The sequence below is a fragment of the Salmo salar genome, chromosome 25 (genome assembly GCF_965601325.2).
Source record: "Salmo salar chromosome 25, fSalSal1, whole genome shotgun sequence".
NCBI lineage: Eukaryota > Metazoa > Chordata > Actinopteri > Salmoniformes > Salmonidae > Salmo > Salmo salar.
The window spans coordinates 7,746,680-7,767,966 of record NC_138315.1 but is presented as its reverse complement, the minus strand read 5'-3'; the positions used below and the strand labels follow the sequence as shown (position 1 = coordinate 7,767,966).

Below are 21,287 nucleotides of genomic sequence, written 5' to 3'. Positions count from 1 at the left end.
AAAAGGCTGTTTGGAGAAATGTCATGTCAGCTGCCTCCATAAAAATGTGTAGAGGGTGCACCTATCACCTCTGAAGCACAAAGAAGCCTTCCAGTCTAGTACCAAGTGTGCTCTCTATACATCTCTATGGGTCTGTGAACGTGCGGTCTATAACCAGAACTGGCGGTTCGAGAGAATGATTTGGAATGAAAATATAGAACATCTGTCTGGCTTACAGTATGTACAATGCTTTCGTAAAGTATTCAGACCCCTCAACTTTTTTTTACAGCCTTATTCTAAAATTGATTAAATTGTTTTAATCCTCATCAATCTACACACAATACTCCATAATGACAAAGCAAAAACAGGTTTTTAGAAATGTTTGCAAATGTATTAAAAATAGAAAACGTAAACATAACATTTTCATGTATTCAGACCCTTTACTCAGTACTTTGTTGAAGCAACTTTGGTAGTGATTACAGCCTGGAGTCTTCTTGGGTATGATGCTAAAAGCTTGGCACACCTGTATTTGGGGAGTTTATCCCATTCTCCTCTGCAGATCCTCTCAAGCTCTGTCAGGTTAGTTGGCGAGCGTCGCTGCACAGCAATTTTCAGGTCTTTCTCAATATGCTCGATCAGTTTCAAGTCCGGGCTCTGGCTGGGCCACTCAAGGACATTTAGAGACTTGTCCGGAAGCCACTCCTGCATTTTCTTGGCTGTGTGCTTAGGGTCATTGTCTTGTTGGAAGGTGAACCTTCGCCCCAGTCTGAGGCCCTGAGTGCTGTGGAGCAGGTTTTGATCAAGGATCTCTCTGTACTTTGCTACGATCATCTTTCCCTCGATCCTGACTAGTCTCCCAGTTCCTGCCACTGAAAAACATCCCCACAGCATGATGCTGCCACCACCATGCTTCACCATAGGGATGGTGGCAGGTTTCCTCCAGACGTGGATCTTGGCATTCAGGCCAAAGAGTTCAATCTTGGTTTCACCAGACCAGAGAATGCTTTTTCTCATGGTCTGAGAGTCTTTAGGTGCATTTTGGCAAACTCCAAGCGGGCTGTCATGTGCCTTTTACTGAGGAGTGGCTTCCGTCTGGCCACTCTACCATAACCTGATTGATGGAGTGCTGCAGAGATGGTTGTCATTCTGGAAGGTTCTCCCATCTCCACAGAGGAACTCTGGAGCACTGTCAGAGTGACCATCGGGTTCAAGGTCACCTCCCTGACCAAGGCCCTTCTCCCACGATTGCTCAGTTTGGCCAGGTGGGCAGCTCTAGGAAGAGTCTTGCTGGTTCGAAACTTCTTCCATTTAAGAATAATTGAGAACACTGTGTTCTTGGGGACCTTCAATGCTGCAGACATTTTTTGGTACCCTTCCCCGGATCTGTGCCTCAACACAATACTGTCTCTGAATTCTACGGACAATTTCTTCGACCTCATGGCTTGGTTTTTGCTCTGACATGGACTGTCAACTGTGGGACCTTAAATAGACAGGTGTGTGTCTTTTCAAATCATGACCAATCAATTTAATTTACCACAGGTGGATTCCAAACAAGTTGTATATACAGCTCAAGGATGATCAATGGAAACAGGATGCACTTGAGCTCAATTTCAAATCTCATAGCAAAGGGTCTGAATACTTATGTAAATAAGGTCATTCTGTTTTGTATTTTTTTTATAAATTTGCAAAAATGTCTAAACCTGTTTTTGCTTTGTTATTATGGGGTATTGTGTGTAGATTGATCAGGGAAAAAACATATTTAATTCATTTTATAATAAGGCTGTAACGTAACAAAACGTGGAAAAAGTCAAGGGGTCTGAAAACTTTCCGAATGCACTGTATGGCTAATTAAGCAGCCTATATGATTGCACAGCACTTGAAAGCAGCACCACAAATGAAAGGCGAAATTCGTGATAAAACCTGAGTTTGTAAGTAGCCTATCTTCGCTAGAGCGCACGTGGCTCACCTGGCTCACATTTTTTTCATGAATGTAATGCAAAGTAATATAACAAGTTACTTTCCATTCAAAGTAATATTGTAAAGTAAAGCTTTACTTTTGTTAAATGTAATGAGTAATATATAATCCCAACACTGCCCATGACCATGTCAGTTTAATTTAAGGCAGCTTCAAATGGCAAGACCGTAATGTCAAGTAATGAGCCTAAAAGTACTTACAGGAGGCCCGACGGGTCCGGCAGGTCCTCTGTCGCCCTACAAAAGATGGAGAGTTGGTGTTTTAACTCGGCTTGGAGGACAACACACAGATAAGACCGAGCCAGACAGAAGTGTAGGGCAGCCCCAAAGTGACTCTTCTTATCAACTGTATGCAAGAATTTCCTCTGTGTTGTCTTAGGAATTCAGCATTCTCTGTGTTGATCTTACCAACCTCCATTGTCTCACCTCTGAGAAGCAGAGGTTACATCATATAGTCTGATATCTGATTGGAGGTTAACTTTACAGTAATACTATTGGTCAGCGACTCAGATTTTGAATCCAAACAGCACATTGGCTTATTAAACGGTCTTAGAGTCATTGTTCTATCCATTATTTGTTCCTGCTGTGGTGAGATACCTACACTCTTTATTTCCCTCTCCCATGAGCTATGGGCCATGCCACAAGCCATAGTTTCTTTGTCTCGCTCTCTCACAATGCTTAGAATAATGCCTTGTAATGCTTGTTAATGCTGTGGAAGTTAAGCTTATGCCATGTCTAATATTATCATTCATTTTCCAAAGTAATTAAATACACTTGTATTTAGGATTCCTTTCTCATGACCAGTCCTTGATCTTAGTCAGCAAAAGGCATAATACTTGATTGCTCATGGTTTAACTATAGGCAGATAAACATTTTAATAGGCTAGTTGCTTAGTCTTATTATGAGTCGCATGTGAGATATTTATAGTATCATATATACTATAAACACACGTGTCAAATATTACTGCAGACTACAGAAATCAATAGTGAGACGCTCACCTTCTCACCCGACAATCTTCCCAGGTACAAAGTATTCCCATCAGGCCCAATGATTGAGCCAGGCTCGCCCTTCTCGCCCTGGGAAGAGACACATTAGAAGAGCGAGAAACTGGTTAATTTGTTAACCCCCACAAAATAAACACTTGCTGGGAATGGGCCTAACTCAGTGCTACACTGTAGCAACAATGACAGGGCAATGTTGCTGTGTGGTCACATCACTGACCTTGACTCCATAACTGGGTTGGCCTGGATCTCCCATGTCACCCTTAGGTCCAATCGGGCCCTGTCAGAAAATACAAAGATTAGAAAATGTGCTGTTTATCACACATCAAACTAGCACTGATGTTTGGTTCATTTAGTCTTTCAGGGCAAATATCCACCACACTATGACATCCACACTTGTTAGAACACAACGTTAGGATAACTGTAGGAAACTCAATGCTTACAGGGAATCCAGCTTGGCCCTACAGAAAAGAAAATAACATAAAATCAGATTTTTTAAATAATTAATTGCTTTTTTTATGACTGGTTAAGTAGGACCACACATGGTCCCAAATATTTGGTCATTACTTTCATTAAAGGGATACTTCGGGAATCTATTCCGATAGACTTCCAGTCTTTGTGCAAATGATTGTTTGCATTGGCTCGCGAAACTACCTCTAACTTCCTTCCTACAGGACGCAGAGCCATAAAAATGGTATCCATATGTTCATCTGACTGGGGAAGTAGATAAAAGGCTTCACTGCCAAAATCCCAAACTATCCCTTTAAGTAATATCTATATTTTGTGCTAGTGTGAAGGATTTCCATCATCTCCCCCTATAGAATCATTGTCCAATAAACTCAAATCTCTAAGGACATGTATAATTTCATCGCATTACATGCTCTCAACAGGTTTTGCAACATAAGAACATTTGGTTCATTTAAGAACATCAATAAAATATCCAGATGAAGGAACAATGTAATTCATGAAAATAACACAGGCCCTTGGGAAAACGACTGTACATTGTATTTCTTAAATGTGGGTTGTGTGATGTAAAGTAAATGTAGTTTTGGCCTAATATCGGTAGAAGGTATGTAGCTTTATATGAATTACATACAAGAAATGGAAACAGATGGTTACTGCCATCTTCATACAATCTTTGTTATAAAAGCAGGACAAGCATGTAATGAAGATCATATTGTCTCGAGAATTATTCTCTGCTACACTTCCAATGCGTAACGAGGACCCTATACAGGAGTTGTGTTCAGGCACGTATAGTAAAACACTGCCACGGAAAACAAAACTAGCGTTTCTTATTGGAAAAGTTCAGGTAGTCCCTTCCTATTTCAGTCAGTTTCTTCCATTTGGCACCAAATTAATATGACCCAGTGTTTGTAGTCATTGGTTTAATTTCATTGTGACTTATATATAGCCCTTGATTGATTTGTTGGATGCATTTCAAACATTGATCAAATTACACCCAGAATAATTACTGCAATTGATCAATCGAGTTTGGCAAATGAATGACATCAATTTAACACTTAATTGTATGAAAAAGAAGTGTGTCCTGTAGTTCTTATAAAATTTGCTTTTAAGACTATTGGAGTAACATTGAACCACATTAATGATAACAGTGTTTTCAAACAGGACAAAACACCTACCTGGGGCCCGGTGCCTCCAACGACACCATCATACTGCAGAAAGAGAAATTACACAGCTTAATGTCAATGCACACTCAACCGTCCATGTTGGAGGAGATACAGTAGAGCTAAAAGAAGATCGTGCAGAAGGATGGCTATGCTTATTTCCAGACTCCTTATCCACACCCCCTAGGCACTTCATGTAGATTTCAAAATAGTCGGATTGGTATAAGCAATAGGGTAATAGCTCAATCTTGCCGATTGATAGGCCAGGGATTTTGTTGTGGTTGACATTTTGCTTATACATATCCAATCCCTTCTGATCAAAACAAGTTTCTACTTCGGGTAGGCGCTTTTTAGATCGGTAAGTTAGTCTAGTGGCTAGCTATCTAAACCGACCGGGATGGGGCCCATTTATCATCAGTTAAAAACTGCAAAATTTGCCTCCACCCTATGGCAAAATGTGTAGAATTGCAGGAAATTAGCTGAAAACTACACATTTATGGGGTCTCCCAAGTGGCGCAGCGGTCTAAGGCACTGCATTGCAGTGCTTGAGGCATCACTACAGACCAGGGTTTGATCCTAGGCTGTGTCACAGCCGGTCGTGACAGGGAGACCCATGACGCAGCGCACAATTTGCCCAGCGTCGTCCGGGTTAGGGGAGGGTTTGGCAGGCCCGGATTTCCTTGTCCCATTGCGCTCTAGCGACTCCTTGTGGCGGGCCGGGTACCTTCAAGCCGACTGTTGCCAGCTGAACGGTGTTTCCTCTGACACATTGGTGCGGCTTGCTTCTGGGTTATTCGAACAGTGTGACAAGAAGCAGTGCAGCTTAGCAAGGTTGTGTCTCGGAGGACGCATGGCTCTCGACCTTCACCTCTCCCGAGTTCGTAGGGGAGTTACAGCGATGGGACAAGACTGTAACTACCAATTGGATATCACGGAAATTACATTTTTCTCTCCGCTCCATGGCAAAATGAGTAGAATTGCATGAAATTAGTTATAAAATTGCTAAATCATCTCTCCGCTCCATGGCAAAATGAGTAGAATTGCATGAAATTAGTTATAAAATTGCTAAATCATCTCTCCGCCCCATGGCAAAATGTGGAGGGGGTTATGGATGTGGGTACGCAGACCCACGAGCCACTGTGGCCCCTCATGTTGTTCAATTTTTTTGCCCCTATAGACCAACACCATCAAAGTTGTCCATCCCTGGTCTAGGGGGTAGTGTCAGAGGGTTAGGGTCTGTAGGGGCACTGGGGGTAAGGCCTAGGAGTTGTTTCGGTACAGGGCCTTACACTGCTGGAGGTCTGGTAGATGATTTGTCCTGGTGGGCCAGGTGGGCCTGGTGGTCCAGGCTGTCCGTTTCCATCGCGACCAGATTCGCCCTAAAAACCAGACCCAAGAGAACATCAGCCTTAGGGACAAAGACATACTGGTGCTGAATCCAAAAAAAACATGGGAGTGGTGGAAATGGCCCCTAATAACTGACACAGGGTCAGATATTTTCTCATCCCTCTGATGGTTAATTGCTAAACACATGGATTTCCTGGTAGGTAGTTACAGTTTTTGAACACAATATCGGTGTTAAATGGTCTTGCTCTAGGCATGCAATTTACCTATTATTATGTCCCCTGAATTACATTTAAATTCTATGAACATTTGAAAATACTCACCCTTTCTCCTCTGTCACCTCTGTCACCCTTTTGTCCCTGGAAATTTAAAAGGGAACCCGAGAAAAAAAGCATACATTTGTGAGAGAAAGGCCAATATTTAGAAAAAATCCATAAAATAAACTAATCATAAAAAGAAACGTCCTCTCACTGTCAACTGCGTTTATTTTCAGCAAATTTAACATGTGTAAATATTTGTATGAACATAAGATTCAACAACTGAGACAAAAACTGAACAAGTTCCACAGACATGTGACTAACAGAAATTGAATAATGTGTCCCTGAACAAAGGGGGGTCAAAAGTAACAGTCAGTATCTGGTGTGGCCACCAGCTGCATTAAGTATTGCAGTGCATCTCCTCCTCATGGACTGCACCAGATTAACCAGTTCTTGCTGTGAGATGTTACCGCACTCTTCCACCAAGGCACCTGCAAGTTCCTGGACATTTCTGGGGGGAATGGCCCTAGCCCTCACCCTTCGATCCAACAGGTCCTAGATGTGCACAATGGGATTGAGATCCGGGCTCTTCGCTGACCATGGCAGAACACTGACATTCCTGTCTTGCAGGAAATCACGCACAGAACGAGTAGTATGGCTGGTGGCATTGTCATGCTGAAGGGTCATGTCAGTATGAGCCTGCAGGAAGGGTACCACATGAGGGAGGAGGATGTTTTCCCTGTAACGCACAGCGTTGAGATTGCCTGCAATGACAACAAGCTCAGTCCGATGTTGATGTGACACACCGCCCCAGACCATGACGGACCCTCAACCTCCAAATCGATCCCACTCTAGAGTACAGGCCTCGGTGTAATGCTCATTCCTTCGACGATAAATGCAAATCCGACCATCACCCCTGGTGAGACAAAACCGTGACTCGTCAGTGAAGAGCACTTTTTGCCAGTCCTGTCTGGTCCAGCGATGGTGGGTTTGTGCCCATAGGCAACGTTGTTGCCGGTGATGTCTGGTGAGGACCTGCCTTACAACAGGCCTACAAGCCCTTAGTCCAGCCTCTCTCAGTGAAAGGCGGACAGTCTGAGCGTTCCTGGTGTAACTCGGGTAGTTGTTGTTGCCATCCTGTACCTGTCCCGCAGGTGTGATGTTCAGATATCCCGATCCTGTGCAGGTGTTGTTACACGTGGTCTGCCACTGCGAGGACGATCAGCTGTCCGTTCTGTCTCCCTGTAGCACTGTCTTAGGCGTCTCACAGTACGGACATTGCAATGTATTGCCCTGGCCACATCTGCAGTCCTCATGCCTCCTTGTAGCATGCCTAAGGCACGTTCACGCAGATGAGCAGGGACCCTGAGCATCTTTCTTTTGGCGTTTTTCAGAGTCAGTCAAAAGGCCTCTTTAGTGTCCTAAGTTTTCATAACTGTGACCTTAATTGCTTACCGTCTGTAAGCTGTTAGTGTCTTGACGACCGTTCCACAGGTGCATGTTCATTAATTGTTTATGGTTCATTGAACAAGCATGGGAAACAGTGTTTAAACCATTTACAATGAAGATCTGTGAAGCTATTTGGATTTTTACGAATTATCTTTGAAAGACAGGGTCCTGAAAAAGGGACGGTTCTTTTTTTGATGAAAATTCCCCCACTTTTTTTATTTTTTATTGCTGTCTTCTTGTGCAAGAACAGATTGAACAGATTAAATCTAGACGGGCTTTAAATTTCAGCCCAGCTGCACTACACACCAGTTGCATGTAATCAACTAATCATGACCTTCAGTCTGGAGCAGATGTTTTCATGTTGGTCTGGAGCAAAGCCCTGCACACCCAGAAGATTGCCAAGACCTGAATTGCTGTTAACTACATGAGTTAGAATCCTTATGTAGATATTGTGAGGTGGGTGTGTGGAAGAAGGTTCTGACATACATTAGGTCCAGGGAAACCGTCCAACCCTGGTCGGCCATCGCTTCCCTGTGGTCCTTCACTTCCCTTCTCACCAGGAATACCAGGGAAACCAGACTTGCCCTATTGAGTGAAATATTAGCCCTACGTTAAATTGAAACTGATCACAAAAGAGGAATTCGTGATACAATATTGAGATGGCTTGCATTGTATTGTTATGTCAAAACAATATTTATTTCTTGACAAAATCGTATGAAATTCAACCAAAGAAAAGCTCTTACTGGTATGCCAGGGATGCCAGGAGGACCCTGAAAGTGAACAGAAAGAAATCAGAATCAGTAAGAAAATGTATGAAAATGGCCAAATTCATACATTGGATCAAAAAATGAAAGCCAGCTGCAGAGGACACCCACCTGATGCCCCTCTGGCCCTCTGGCTCCAGGAACCCCATTGGCCACTCCCACGCCAGAACCTTCCATGTCATCCTTTACACACACCGAGATAGAGAGAGAAAGACTAAGTCTCTAAGGGCAGAATCAAACTTTAAATTCGCACATTGACATCAACCCATAATAACACTAAAGTCAGAGTTATGTGTGCGAATCTCATTCCTTCATCACCTAATACAACCAGGATAACGGGCATTTCCATAACAACTCATGACACCCCAATTAATGTTCAAATAGCCTACTAAAGTTACCCCCCAAAAAATGTGCACTAAAACTAATCAATAAAATGTAACTGAATATTAATGCAACATTAGTTTACAACAGGGTTCCGTTTACAGATATTTTCACAAGCGAGACTGCCGATACTATAAAACTACTATGAAACACAGCATTAGTAATCATGCATCGTTAAGACCATTGACATAGGTAAACCCGTCCCTGGTGGATACTCACAAAACCAACACGATAGCTTGGTCCGGGGGGTCCTGGTGGCCCGGGTTGTCCCAGTGGTCCCATTGGTCCAGGGAGGCCAGCCAATCCACCCTGTCCTGGTTGACCGGGAATGCCATTCAATCCCTGTGCGCCCTGTGGAATGAGATAGAATGATAGTCAAGATTCAAAAAGAGTAATTATCATATTGATGAGCCATTGTTCCACTCGTTGGCTTTAGTGCTGCATCTGAGCAGGCATCCATTGTCAGCAATACGCAAATAATAAGATCCAATCCACACACTACTAGTAGGACACACTTCACACAGGTATTAATCACATTGTAGGGCAACGTAAGCAACATTAGGAGAAACTGACCAACTGCAGATATGGGACAGTTGAAATATAGTCCCCTAGCCTGTAACATAACTTAAAGTTCATACACATATGCCAAATGGATTGCCAACTCTGGTCCTGGAGAGCTACTAGGTGTGAAGGCATTTGTTCCAACCCAGCACTAACTAGTTGATTATTTTAAAGAGGTGATTATTTGAAAGAGTTGTGTAGGTGTTGGGCTGGAACAAAAGCTTGCGCACCCAGTAACTCTCCGGGGGACTGGGACAAGGAGACGTGGGTCGTGTTCATTAGGGCACGCCACAGAAAACAATATAGAAGGTTTTGCAAGAGAAGTCCAAATAGCCCCTCCCTGTTTCAGTCTGTTTGGTTCCTAATGAACACAACCTTGCCCTAGAGACACAGAAAGTCCACTCTGCCATGCTGGTGACCTGGCACCTCCTGTAGATTGGCAGGTGTAGGAGAGGACGATGACATAAGAGAACAGGTTGGAGAGATAGCTAGGAAGGTACAAGTAGAAGCTTTGCACGAGAAAGAGAGGGAAAGCTTGAGCCCTTTCAGAATACTGTACATAAACCTCTAACCTTTCAATAGGCCATTAAGTTTATTTACAAATCTGACTTCTGTGTTTTCCAATCTTACCTCTGTGTTTTCAATAGCGTATTTGATTTAATAAAGTAAAGTAAAAGGCTCGGTACCCACCTTCGCTCCGACTGCTCCTGGAAGACCGAGTTCACCTGGATCACCCTGTAGAGTAGGAACGTAGAGGTGATAAACTTGTATGGACTGATCCCATTCAATTCCCATAGGTATTGCTCTTCATAAAACAATCAATGATGCCATTCGGTAATGACACAAGAGGCCATGACGAGATGTAAAGAACTCGATCATTAGAATCATTCGTATTTTTTTTCAGTCTTACCTTCTCTCCCCTGGCCCCTGCAGCTCCTGGGCGACCATCAGCACCAGGCGGGCCGTGTAAGCCCTAAAAAGCACAAGTGTACGACTTAATATCATGATCATTTACTTAATCATCACAATCATCATAATCATTACACTTTGCGCACTGTATCAGCAGTGTAGTTGGTCAAATGACCAACTGGTTATATTTAATAATTAAAGAAAAAACAGGCATTTCTCTGCAGAGGTCACCTTCCTTCTTACATTATGATAAAGCATTCTAAATAATTATGGATAAAACACAATCAAATGCTTATGACTATTATGGCTGCATTGTGGTATGTTAGATGAAAGGCAAAAGAATGGAGAGAAGGGTGCATTGCCTGAGGACCTACCGGTTGACCAGGAGCACCATCCTGTCCTGGGGGACCTTTGGGGCCAAATAAGCCAGAGACCCCTGTCCCAACAACAGAGGTACCTGGGGCCCCGGGGAGGCCAGGAGGGCCAGGCAAACCAGGCGGTCCCTACCGCCCCCAGAAAATACATCATGATTATTGTGCACATCATTTTAGCCCATTCGACCCCCCCCCCCCCCATCCCCAAACAACTGTGCCCCCAGTTTGTTGCTGCAAAAGAGAATACCCAATTCTCAGTCAACTTTGTAAAATAAAGGTAAATAAATGAATACATTTTTGTTAGAGTAAACTGCTGACAAATGTCAACAAACCCTAGTACGTACCCTAGTAAGGACAACATATCTTAAAATAAACATACTGTAACAAATCATAGCTTGCGATGAAATACAGCAAGTAATGCTTTCAGCTCAACATCGGTTGAGTAAATGAATGCCTTTCCAAATTGCTACTTCCATCAAATTAGTTTCACAGCTGAAGTCGCGTTCCACTTTGAGGTAGGACGCTGTACGCTCGAGTTGGATGTTTGGTCAGAGGAATACATAAAACATAAATCTGTACTGGGTTTGGGGTTATTTATACAGGTGTAGTGGAGCCCTAACACCGCTCCGGGGTGAAGTTTCCCCTATGTGCAGATCTAGAATCAGCTTCCCTTCCCCATATCCAAATTGTAACCATTAGTGGGGAAAATGCAAAACTGACCCAGGATCAGTGTCTGTCTAAGGGCATCACCCAACACCCCTAACAACTGCGGATGAACCAGTGTGGTATGACGAGGAAATCTATGGCCCTTTTGCTTATGGAGTGAAGCGAAGTGGACTTACCCGAAGTGTCTCCAAGTCAGGGAACCCAGAGCCCTCCATATCCGCAAAGGTCTAAAACAAAGAAGGTGAACTAGCTCAGACACATAATAGAAGTCATAATGCTCCATGGTGTTTACCTTGTAATTACATACAGGTCATATGTATCTACTGTAGCTCTGCTGACACCTTCTCCCCATTTGAAAGAATTTAGCTAAAATATGATTTGCTGATCGCAACTGAACATTTTGGTATCAACAACCCTGTTGTGGTGGTTGCTTCAGGGTCCTTTGCTCTCTGTAAATTGTTTGTAGAAAATACAAAACTAGGACTTTGGATCAAATTACTGGGGTCAATGTAGACTCACCGGCCGGTCGTGTCTGGCTGGCGCTGGTTGTCCGGGGGGCCCTGGAGGTCCCCTGGGGCCTGGCTGGCCCTCACCACGGTCACCCTGTGGGGCAGACACACATGATCTGTTTGTGTTGTCTTGCCAACTCCTATGTTCAGTGTCATGCCAAACAACCATAACAGTTGGTTATACAGAACAAACAGATCTGGGACCAAGCCACATGATAACAGCTTCTCAATACAACAATGCCATGACATGACAGAATATAGTACCTTCTCTCCTTTGAGCCCGGGGTCTCCTGGGATTCCAGGGAAGCCTGGCGGTCCAACTGGGCCCTGGGTAAGAGAGAGCAGACTAGCAACTTGAGCCATACTAATACTTGACCTTCAGACAAACCATCCTCACTGCACCACTAGTTATCCATTAAATGGTAGCTTTCAAAGTACATTCATTTGTCAACCTACTTGAGATCCATCTTCACCTGGATCACCCTGTGAAGAAGAGGAAAATAAAACACAATTAAATGGATACTGATCAAAAAGGAAAAGATTTAAAACCTGAAGACGGGCCAATTGCAACTACTGTTTGTCACTGTTTTATCATCACGCAAGGTTCACCTCCACTGTACTCACATCCTACCATACCCTTGTCTGTACATTATGCCGTGAATCTATTCTACCACACCCAGAAATCTGCTCCTTTTATTCTCTGTCCCCAACGCACTTGACGACCAGTTCTTATAGCCTTTAGCCTTACCCTTATCCTCTGGTGATGTAGAGGTTAACCCAGGCCCTGTAGCCCCCAGTTCCACTCCTATTCACCAGGCGCTATCATTTGTTGACTTCTGTAACCGTAAAAGCCTTGGTTTCATACATGTTAACATCAGAAGCCTCCTCCCTAAGTTTGTTTTATTCACTGCTTTAGCACACTCCGCCAACCCTAATGTCCTAGCCGTGGCTGAATCCTGGCTTAGGAAGACCACCAAAAATTCTGAAATTTACATCCCCAACGATAACATTTTTGCCACGATAGAACTGCCAAAGGGGGTGAAGTTACAATCTACTGACAGAGTTCTGTCATGCTATCCAGGTCCCAAACAGTTTGAGCTTCTACTTTTAAAAATCCACCTTTCCAGAAATAAGTCTCTCACTGTTGCTGCTTGTTATAGACCCCCCCCAGCTGTGCCCTGGACACCATATGTGAATTAATTGCCCCCCCCCCATTTAGTTTGTATAGTTTGTACTGTCAGGTGACCTAAACTGGGATATGCTTAACACCCCGGCCGTCCGGGGTGTTAATTATCAAGGAACCTACCAGGTACAACACTAAATCCGTAAACATGGGCAACCTCATAGATATTATCCTGACCAACCTGCCCTCTAAATACACCTCTGCTGTCTTCAGGATCTCAATGATCACTGCCTCATTGCCTGCGTCCGTAATGGGTCCGCGGTCAAACGAACACCCCTCATCAGTGTCAAACACTCCCTAAAACACGTCAACGAGCAGCCCTTTCTAATCGACCTGGCCCGGGTATCCTGGAAGGATATAGACCTCATTCCGTCAGTAGAGGATGCCTGGTTATTCTTTAAAAGTGCTTTCCTCACCATCTTAAATAAGCACGCCCCATTCAAAAAATGTAGAACTAAGAACAGATATAGACCTTGGTTCACTCCAGACTTGACCGCCCTTGACCAGCACAAAAACATCCTGTGGCGTACTGCATTGGCGTCGAATAGCCCCCACGATATGCAACTTTTCAGGGAAATTAAGAACCAATATACACAGGCAGTTAGGAAAGCAAAGGCTAGCTTTTTCAAACAGAAATTTGCATCCTGTAGCACAAACTCCAAAATGTTCTGGGACACTAAAGTCCATGGAGAATAAGAGCACCTCCTCCCAGCTGCCGATAAACCTACGATAATCGAGAATTTCTTTCCACCTGGCTACTCCTACCTGGCCAATAGCTCTGCACCCCCCACAGCAAGTTGTTCAAGCCTCCCCCATTTCTCCTTCACCCAAATCCAGAAATCTGATGTTCTGAAAGACCTGAAAAATCTGGACCAGTACAAATCAGCTGGGTTAGACAATCTGGACCCTCTCTTTCTAAAATTATCCGCAATTGTTGCAACCCCTATTACTAGCCTGTTCAACCTCTCTTTCGTATCGTCTGAGATCCCTAAAGATTGGAAATTTGCCGCGGTCATCCCCCTCTTCAAAGGGGGAGACACTCTAGACCCAAACTGTTACAGACCTATATCTTTCCTACCCTGCCTTTCTAAAGTCTCGAAAGCCAAGTTAACAAACAGACCACCGACCATTTTAAATCCCACCGTAACTTCTCCGATATACAATCTGGTTTCTGAGCTGGTCATGGGTGCACCTCAGCCAAGCTCAAGGTCCTAAACGATATCATAACCATCGATAAAAGACAATACTGTGCAGCCGTCTTCATCGACCTGGCCAAGGCTTCGACTGTCAATCACCACATTAGGTCAAAATAATTGACCACAAGTCAATTATTGACCACAAGTAGGTCAAAATAATGAACAACTATGTACCAAATCTATAAAAATGTTGAGTACTTCTCCTTTCCATTATCATTCACCTGATGATAAAACAAGACAAGCAGACTTTTTTTGTGGGTCAAACATATGATGGGGGTCCCAGGGTCACCGGGGGTCCTTGGGTAATAAAAGATTGACCCCTGCTCTACTGGTATGGAGGTGGATGGGAACGGCAGCCAACTCACAGGCTCTCCATCGGCTCCTGCAGGTCCCTCAGGGCCGGCGGCGCCAGGAGGCCCAGCTGGTCCTCTTGGACCCGCCACCGTCTGAACCACGGAGCCGTCGCCACGTGATACCACCTCTGCTGCTGGCCCTGGGAGGCCGGGTGGTCCGGGGGGACCAGCGGGGCCGGGGTCACCCTTCGAGCCGGGGTAGCCAAAGCCTGCTTTTCCCTACAGAGACAACAGGACAATCAAAAAGTTATACATCTATGTTGTTTCCAAAGAATACCGTCTTGGTATGGAGACAGAAAACCATTATGTTAGCTTCAGGAACAACTTTTAAGATAAAACTGCATGTGTTGTACATAGCATTATGTGTATTATAATTCCTACATCATGCTACACATACCAGAGGTTGTGTAAATGTGACTTTCCCAAAAAATGATGATAGTGTGAGTGACAATCTGTCTCAGTTCAGGTGGTGAATTAATTTCAACATATATGATGTGAAAAATAGCCAATTTGCTTTCACGTTCAAGGTACAAAATGTAAAGTCAAAATGTTTTCATACCCCTTGACTTGTTCCACATTTTGTTGTGTTACAGCCTGAATTCAAAATGGCTTATGTAGATGTTCTTTATGACTCATTTACAAACAATACCCCATAACGACAAAGTGCAAACATGTTTAGGAATTTTTGCTAATTTACATAAGTATTCACACCCCTGAGTCAATACATGTTAGAATCACCCTTTCAAGTAGATTTAAGTCAAAACTATAACTCGGCCACATTCACTGTATTCTTGGTAAGCAACTCCAGTGTAGATTTGGCCTTGTGTTTTAGGTTATTGTCCTGCTGAAAAGTGAATTAATCTCTCAGTGTCTGGTGGAAAGCAGACTGAACTATGATTTTGCTTGTGCTTAGCTCCATTCAGTTTCTTTTCTTATCCTGAAAAACTACCCAGTCCTTAAAGATGCACTATGCAGAAATGGCTCCGCCATTGGCCTCAGTGAAATCCTTGAGCGCTTTCCTTCCTCTTCAGCAACTGAGTTAGGAAGGACGCCTTTATCTTTGTAGTGACTGGGTGTACAGATACACCATCAAAAGTGTAATTAATAACTTCACCATGCTTAAAAGGATATCAATGTCTGCTTTTTTCTTATTATTTACCCATCTACCAACAGGTCCGTTTTTTGCAAGGCATATGAAAACCTTCCTGGTAATTGTATGTGTGGGGTACAGAGATGAGGTAGTCCTAAAAACACTATTATTGCACACAGAGTCAATGCTAATTATTATGTGACTAGTTAAGCACATTTTTACTCCTGAAACGTATTTATGCTTGCCAAACCAAAAAGGTTAAATACATATTGACTCAAGGCATTTCACCGTTTCCATTATGGAGTATTGTATGTAGACCAGTGACAAAAATAAATCACAATTGAATGCATTTTAAATTCAGTCTATAACAACAAAATGTGGAAAAAGTCATGAGGTATGAAAACTTTGATAGATAAATAGATAAAGACAGAATCCCAATCTCTGTCGAATGCTTGAGCAATATTATGCAATGTTTCGACCTGAAGGTCTTCGTCCAGACAATAAATAATAAACTTGCAGAAGCATTCAAAAGTACTTGGACCACAACTTTACAAGAGTAGATCATTTGAACATACCTTCATTCCCTTTTCTCCAAGCACTCCCTGCAGGAAAAACCACACCCAAGAGAAAAGAACAAGTTAGCATCTGAGTATACCATACAATTCGTCGGGGCATGGACCCTACAAGGTGTCGAAAGCGTTCCATAGGAATGCTGGCCCACGTTGACTCCAATGCCTTCCACAGTTGTGTCAAGTTGGCTGGATGTCCTTTAGGTGGTGGACCCTTCTTGATACACACAAGAAATTGTTGAGTGTGAAAAACCCAACATTGTTGCAGTTCTTGACACGCCTGGCACCTACTACCATACTCCTTATAAGGGCACTTAAATCTTTTGTCTTGCCCATACACCCTCTGAATGGCACATACACACAATCCATGTCTTAATCGTCTCAGTACTTAAAAATCCTTCTTTAACCTGTCTCCTCCCCTTTTTCTACATTGAAGTGGATTGAACAAGTGACATCTGTAAGGGATCATAGCTTTCACCTGGTCAGTCTATGTCATGGAAAGAGCAGGTGTTCTTAATGTTTTGAATACTCAGTGTATTTGCAAATTACCATAACATTTCAGTTTGTTTGAAAGCAATGAGACGTATGGATGCAGTTTCGCCTGGGCCTGTATGAGTTATTTCAAAAAACATACTTCCACACTAGCAAGTGTTGGTACATTGAGCATTGAGAATAATTGCATAAGAAAGAATACATACAGTATATTCTGTATTCACTTCACTATCTGGATATTAAACTCAGGGTCTAATGCACCTAGAGCATATTAAGCTTTTTGAGCTGCTGGTGGTATATGAATGGTGCTGTATAAATAGACTTCAATAGTTGAACAGAAATGTAAAATGAATAGACATTTTGGGCTGTCACCTTGATCACACCATGATGTTTTAACTACTTGATGTACTAACGTTGATATATAGAACAATGTTTAAATGTGTTGTCATGCATTTTAGTAGTTTAAAATTATTCTAAAAGTCCGCACCTTCTCTCCACGTGCCCCTCCTCGTGCCCCTGACTCGGAACCAGAATCTCCCTTTGAACCAAGAGGGCCTATGTCTCCTTTCGCTCCTTTGTCGCCCTTCTCTCCTCTAGATCCACCCTGGTCTGGAAAACAAAAGAAAGAAAAGAAAGAAAAGAAAGAAAGAAAGAAAAAGAAAAGTTAACCACCTGAATATAAACCTTGAAAAAATTATTAAATGCCTGTGCAGTTTCCTTCCTCTCCGGCAACTGAGTTAGGAAGGACGCCTGTATTTTTGTAGTGACTGGGTGTATTGATACAACATCCCGAAGTGTAATTAATAACTTCACCAAGCTCAAAGGGATATTCAATGCCTGTGTTTTTGCTTTACCTATCTACCAATAAGTACAATTGGTCTTTGTGGTTGAATCTGAGATAATTACAGATAATTGTATGTGTGGGGTACAGAGATGAGGTAGTTGTTTAAAAATCATGTTAAACACTATTATTGCACACAGAGTGAGTCCATGCAACATATTATGGGACTTAAGCAAATGTTTACTCCTGAATGTATTTCGGCTTGCCATAACAAAGGGGTTAAATACTTTTCATATTCAATATATTTCTAAAAACTTCTATAAACAATTACTCTTTGACATTATGGTATATTGTGTGTAGGCCAGTGACACAAAATCAAAAATTAATCCATTTTAAATTCAGGCTGTAACCAAACAAAATGAGTCAATGGGTGTGGATACTTTCTCTAGGCACTGTACAAGGACACTGTCTCCATCTAGTGGAGAACTTAAAACCTTCAACAAACAGCTTTGCAATATTCAGCTTGTCCCTACTGAGAGCAGGAACAAAGACTTGCCCAGTCTTTCAGTGTAAATCTCTAAGATTTTTGCACTACTGGACTGTACAATATATGCCCATTATTCATTCAATTCTTCAAACTCTCAAATTGGTTGTTGATCATTGCCAGACAACCATTTAAGTCCTCACATAGATTTAAGTCAAAACTGGAACTCGGCAACTCCGGTACATTCACTGTCTTCTTCGTAAACAACTCCAGTGTAGATTTGGCCTTGTGTTTTAGGCTATTGTCCTGTTGAAAGGTGAATTAATCTCCCAGTGTCTGTGGAAAGCAGACTGAACCAGGTTTTCCTCAAGGATTCTTCCTGTGATTAGCTTCATTCCGTTAATTTCGTATCCTCAAAAACTCCCAGTCCTTAACGATTACAAGAGTACCCATAAATTTATGCAGCCACCACTATGCATGAAAATATGGAGAGTGGTACTCAGTAATGTGCTGTATTGATTTTCCCCAAACATACAGTCCATTCGGAAAGTATTCAGACCTCTTGACTTTTTCCATAATTTGTTACGTTACAACCTTACAACCTTATCCTAAAATTGATTAAATAAAACATTTTCCTCATCAATCTACACACAATACCCCATATTTCCAAAGAAAATCATTTTTTTTTTGTAGAATTTTTTTGCACTTGGACAATATTTAGACCCTTCGCTGTGAGACTCGAATTTGAGCTCAGGTGCATCCTGTTTCCACTGATCATCCTTTAGATGTTTCCACAACTTGATTGGTCCATCTGTGGTAAATTAAATTGATTGGACATGATTTGGAAAGGCACACACCTGTCTATATAAGGTCCCACAGTTGACAGTGCATGTCAGAGCAAAAACCCAGCCAATTGTCCGGAGAGCTCCGATATAGGATTGAGTCGAGGCACAGATCTGGAAAAGGGTACCAAACAATGTCTGCAGCATTGAAGGCCCCCAAGAACACTGTGGCATCCATCATTATTAAATGGCCACCCTGCCAGACTGAGCAATCATGGGAGAACGGCCTTGGTCAGGTTGGTGACCAAGAATCCGATGGTCACTCTGACAGAGCTCTAGAGTTCATCTGTGGAGATGGGAGAATCTTCCAGAAGGACAACCATCTCAGCAGCACTCCACCAATCAGGCCTTTGTGATAGTGGCAAGATGGAAGCCACTTCTCAGTAAAAGGCACATGATAGCATATTTGGAGGTTGCCAAAAGGCACCTAAAGGACTCTGTGTGATGCCTACTTATCAGCGTTGGCACTAGTCTGTAATGCCCTGTTGCATGAGCAGATGGGCTCCCGCATTTTTCAGCATGTCTTTACAAAAATATAGATTTAGAGTTATATAATACCCTCCACAAAATAACCGTCACTCCAAATCAAAACTCCAAACCTACAACTTGATTTTGGACAAAATTACGTGGAAGGATTCCTACTACCAAAGATTCTTATTTCCAAGGACTATACAGCTAATGCTCTGGCAAACCAACAACCAGCAAAAGAAGTACAACAGAAACCTGAAAACACCAACTGAGTGAGTCATGTTTAGTCTGAAGCTACTTTTAAAGCCAAGAATAAATTACAATGATATATTTTACTTTATAAGGACTGAATGCTAAGTTAAGGCTACCAAGCTTGCTAGGACAGAACAGATCCGGCTGCAACTTCAACTAGCACTGAGGTGTGAAGGGAGAGACATCAAAGCCCTTGAGCCTAACAATGGCAGGAGAGTTTCACAGCCTCCCCCTCCCAAACATGTCGTAAAGGACCATTTCCCGAAACTGAAGAGAAAATAAATGGTGGACAGAGACTTGCTAGCTACGTTAGCTAGCTAGCTAGCTGGTATTTTCCTCAAGGAATCTGCCTCCCAACAAAAGTATCTCCCAAGCGGGTGTGACACCTACTCCCGTTGCCTGCTGCTTGGATTCCACCTGGCGATTTGTTCAACGTCTGCCATGGCCTGTCTCCCCGTCTGGTACAGGTACCCCCGCCACACTCCCCCCTATCTCCCGAGCTTTAGCTCACCACACGCACTCACACACACAGCAGAATTTGGGCTGATCGGAATTTTAGGTAGGCTAATTAACTTGTGAAGCTTATTATGTGATCTTACTCAAACACTTTAACTAGTATAGGCCTACTATTTATTTCAATCGCATACTTTTATAGCTTACTGGACTCAGAGCTACTCTCTCAAGTTATCTTGTTGGGGCGAGTGACTCTGAACTTACAATGGCTAACCCCAAGTCGTTATATTTTTTTATTCTGCTTTATGCTATTTGCTTCATGACTCCTGTGTGCTTTGTTAACTATGAACTTACTTGTTTACCCAACCGTGGGACAAGCTGTTTGTTCCCACACTCGGGACTCTGACTCTCTATTGGTTACACAGACTCTTGGCCTCCCATCCTATTCTAACCACCTCTCGCCGGCTTTCTATTCATGTTACCTGATGAAATTTCTGTACAATATGATCTTATTGCCATCTGATGCACATTCAAATCTCATAGACAATGAACACTCCCTGTCCTCTGCCGTGCCCTGATTGTATTACTGCTGATGATATCTGGAAATGTTTATGTACACCCTGGCCCATCTACTGTTGCTAGCCCCAATTAAGAAAGAGTGTTTTGAACACTGATGTTAACCTTCCTGGTTATAACCTTTTTCGGCAAGACAGATCTTCCAAAGGTGGTGAAGTGGCAATCTTTACCAAGGGACACCTTCAGTGCTCGGTTGTCTAAACAAAGTCTGTCCCCAAACAATTTGATTTTACAGCCTGTGTTCATAATGGCTGCTCTGTGATATTACCTGTCCTGATTTGTTATAGACACTTGCTAGAAAACATTAATGAGCAAGCCTTCCTGCATGGCCTGGCCTCTGTAAATTGGTATAGAATCAGCTTGATTCCCTCTGTCGAAGACGCTTGGACCTTTTTTTAACAAATATTTTCAGTGGTATTGTTAAAACATGCCCCCATAAAGAAAATGAGAATTAAAAACAGGTTCAGCCCCTGGTTCGACCATGATCTGGCAAAGTTACGCCACCTCAATAATTCCATTTGGCGAAAGGCTCAGCACACACATACTCAGGCTGACTGGCTCTCGTTCAGGCAAATGAGAAATAAGTGCACTCAGGCTATCCGGTAGGCCAAAGTTAGTCACTTTAAGGAGCAGTTCTATCTATGTGGGTCTAACAACCAAGAAGTTCTGGAAAATGGTTAAAGACCTAAAGAATAAACCCTCCTCCTCACAGCTGCCCATGTCCCTTAATGTTTATGATGTGGTTGTTACTGACA

The 21,287-nt window shown here is 42.8% G+C and overlaps 1 protein-coding gene across 5 annotated transcripts in view; it reads right to left on the bottom strand.

Moving 5' to 3' along the window:
* The window catches only part of col18a1a (collagen type XVIII alpha 1 chain a), a 176,222-nt gene that overhangs the window by 23,139 nt on the left and 131,796 nt on the right, over nt 1–21,287 (bottom strand). For 4 of the 5 annotated variants that reach the window (XM_014172893.3, XM_014172890.3, XM_014172892.3 and 1 more), the window contains 21 exons: nt 17,164–17,285; nt 16,191–16,217; nt 14,538–14,744; nt 12,250–12,276; nt 12,058–12,120; nt 11,804–11,887; nt 11,461–11,511; nt 10,619–10,747; nt 10,246–10,308; nt 10,026–10,070; nt 8,994–9,125; nt 8,505–8,576; nt 8,373–8,399; nt 8,116–8,214; nt 6,247–6,282; nt 5,869–5,958; nt 4,595–4,627; nt 3,398–3,415; nt 3,175–3,234; nt 2,952–3,029; nt 2,155–2,190 (listed from right to left, as the gene is read on the bottom strand). In XM_014172893.3, the coding sequence (XP_014028368.2) occupies nt 2,155–2,190; nt 2,952–3,029; nt 3,175–3,234; nt 3,398–3,415; nt 4,595–4,627; nt 5,869–5,958; nt 6,247–6,282; nt 8,116–8,214; nt 8,373–8,399; nt 8,505–8,576; nt 8,994–9,125; nt 10,026–10,070; nt 10,246–10,308; nt 10,619–10,747; nt 11,461–11,511; nt 11,804–11,887; nt 12,058–12,120; nt 12,250–12,276; nt 14,538–14,744; nt 16,191–16,217; nt 17,164–17,285 (1,499 nt within the window). The remainder of the gene's footprint in view (nt 1–2,154; nt 2,191–2,951; nt 3,030–3,174; nt 3,235–3,397; nt 3,416–4,594; nt 4,628–5,868; nt 5,959–6,246; nt 6,283–8,115; nt 8,215–8,372; nt 8,400–8,504; nt 8,577–8,993; nt 9,126–10,025; nt 10,071–10,245; nt 10,309–10,618; nt 10,748–11,460; nt 11,512–11,803; nt 11,888–12,057; nt 12,121–12,249; nt 12,277–14,537; nt 14,745–16,190; nt 16,218–17,163; nt 17,286–21,287) is intronic. The other variant, XM_082968850.1, reaches the window with a different exon arrangement.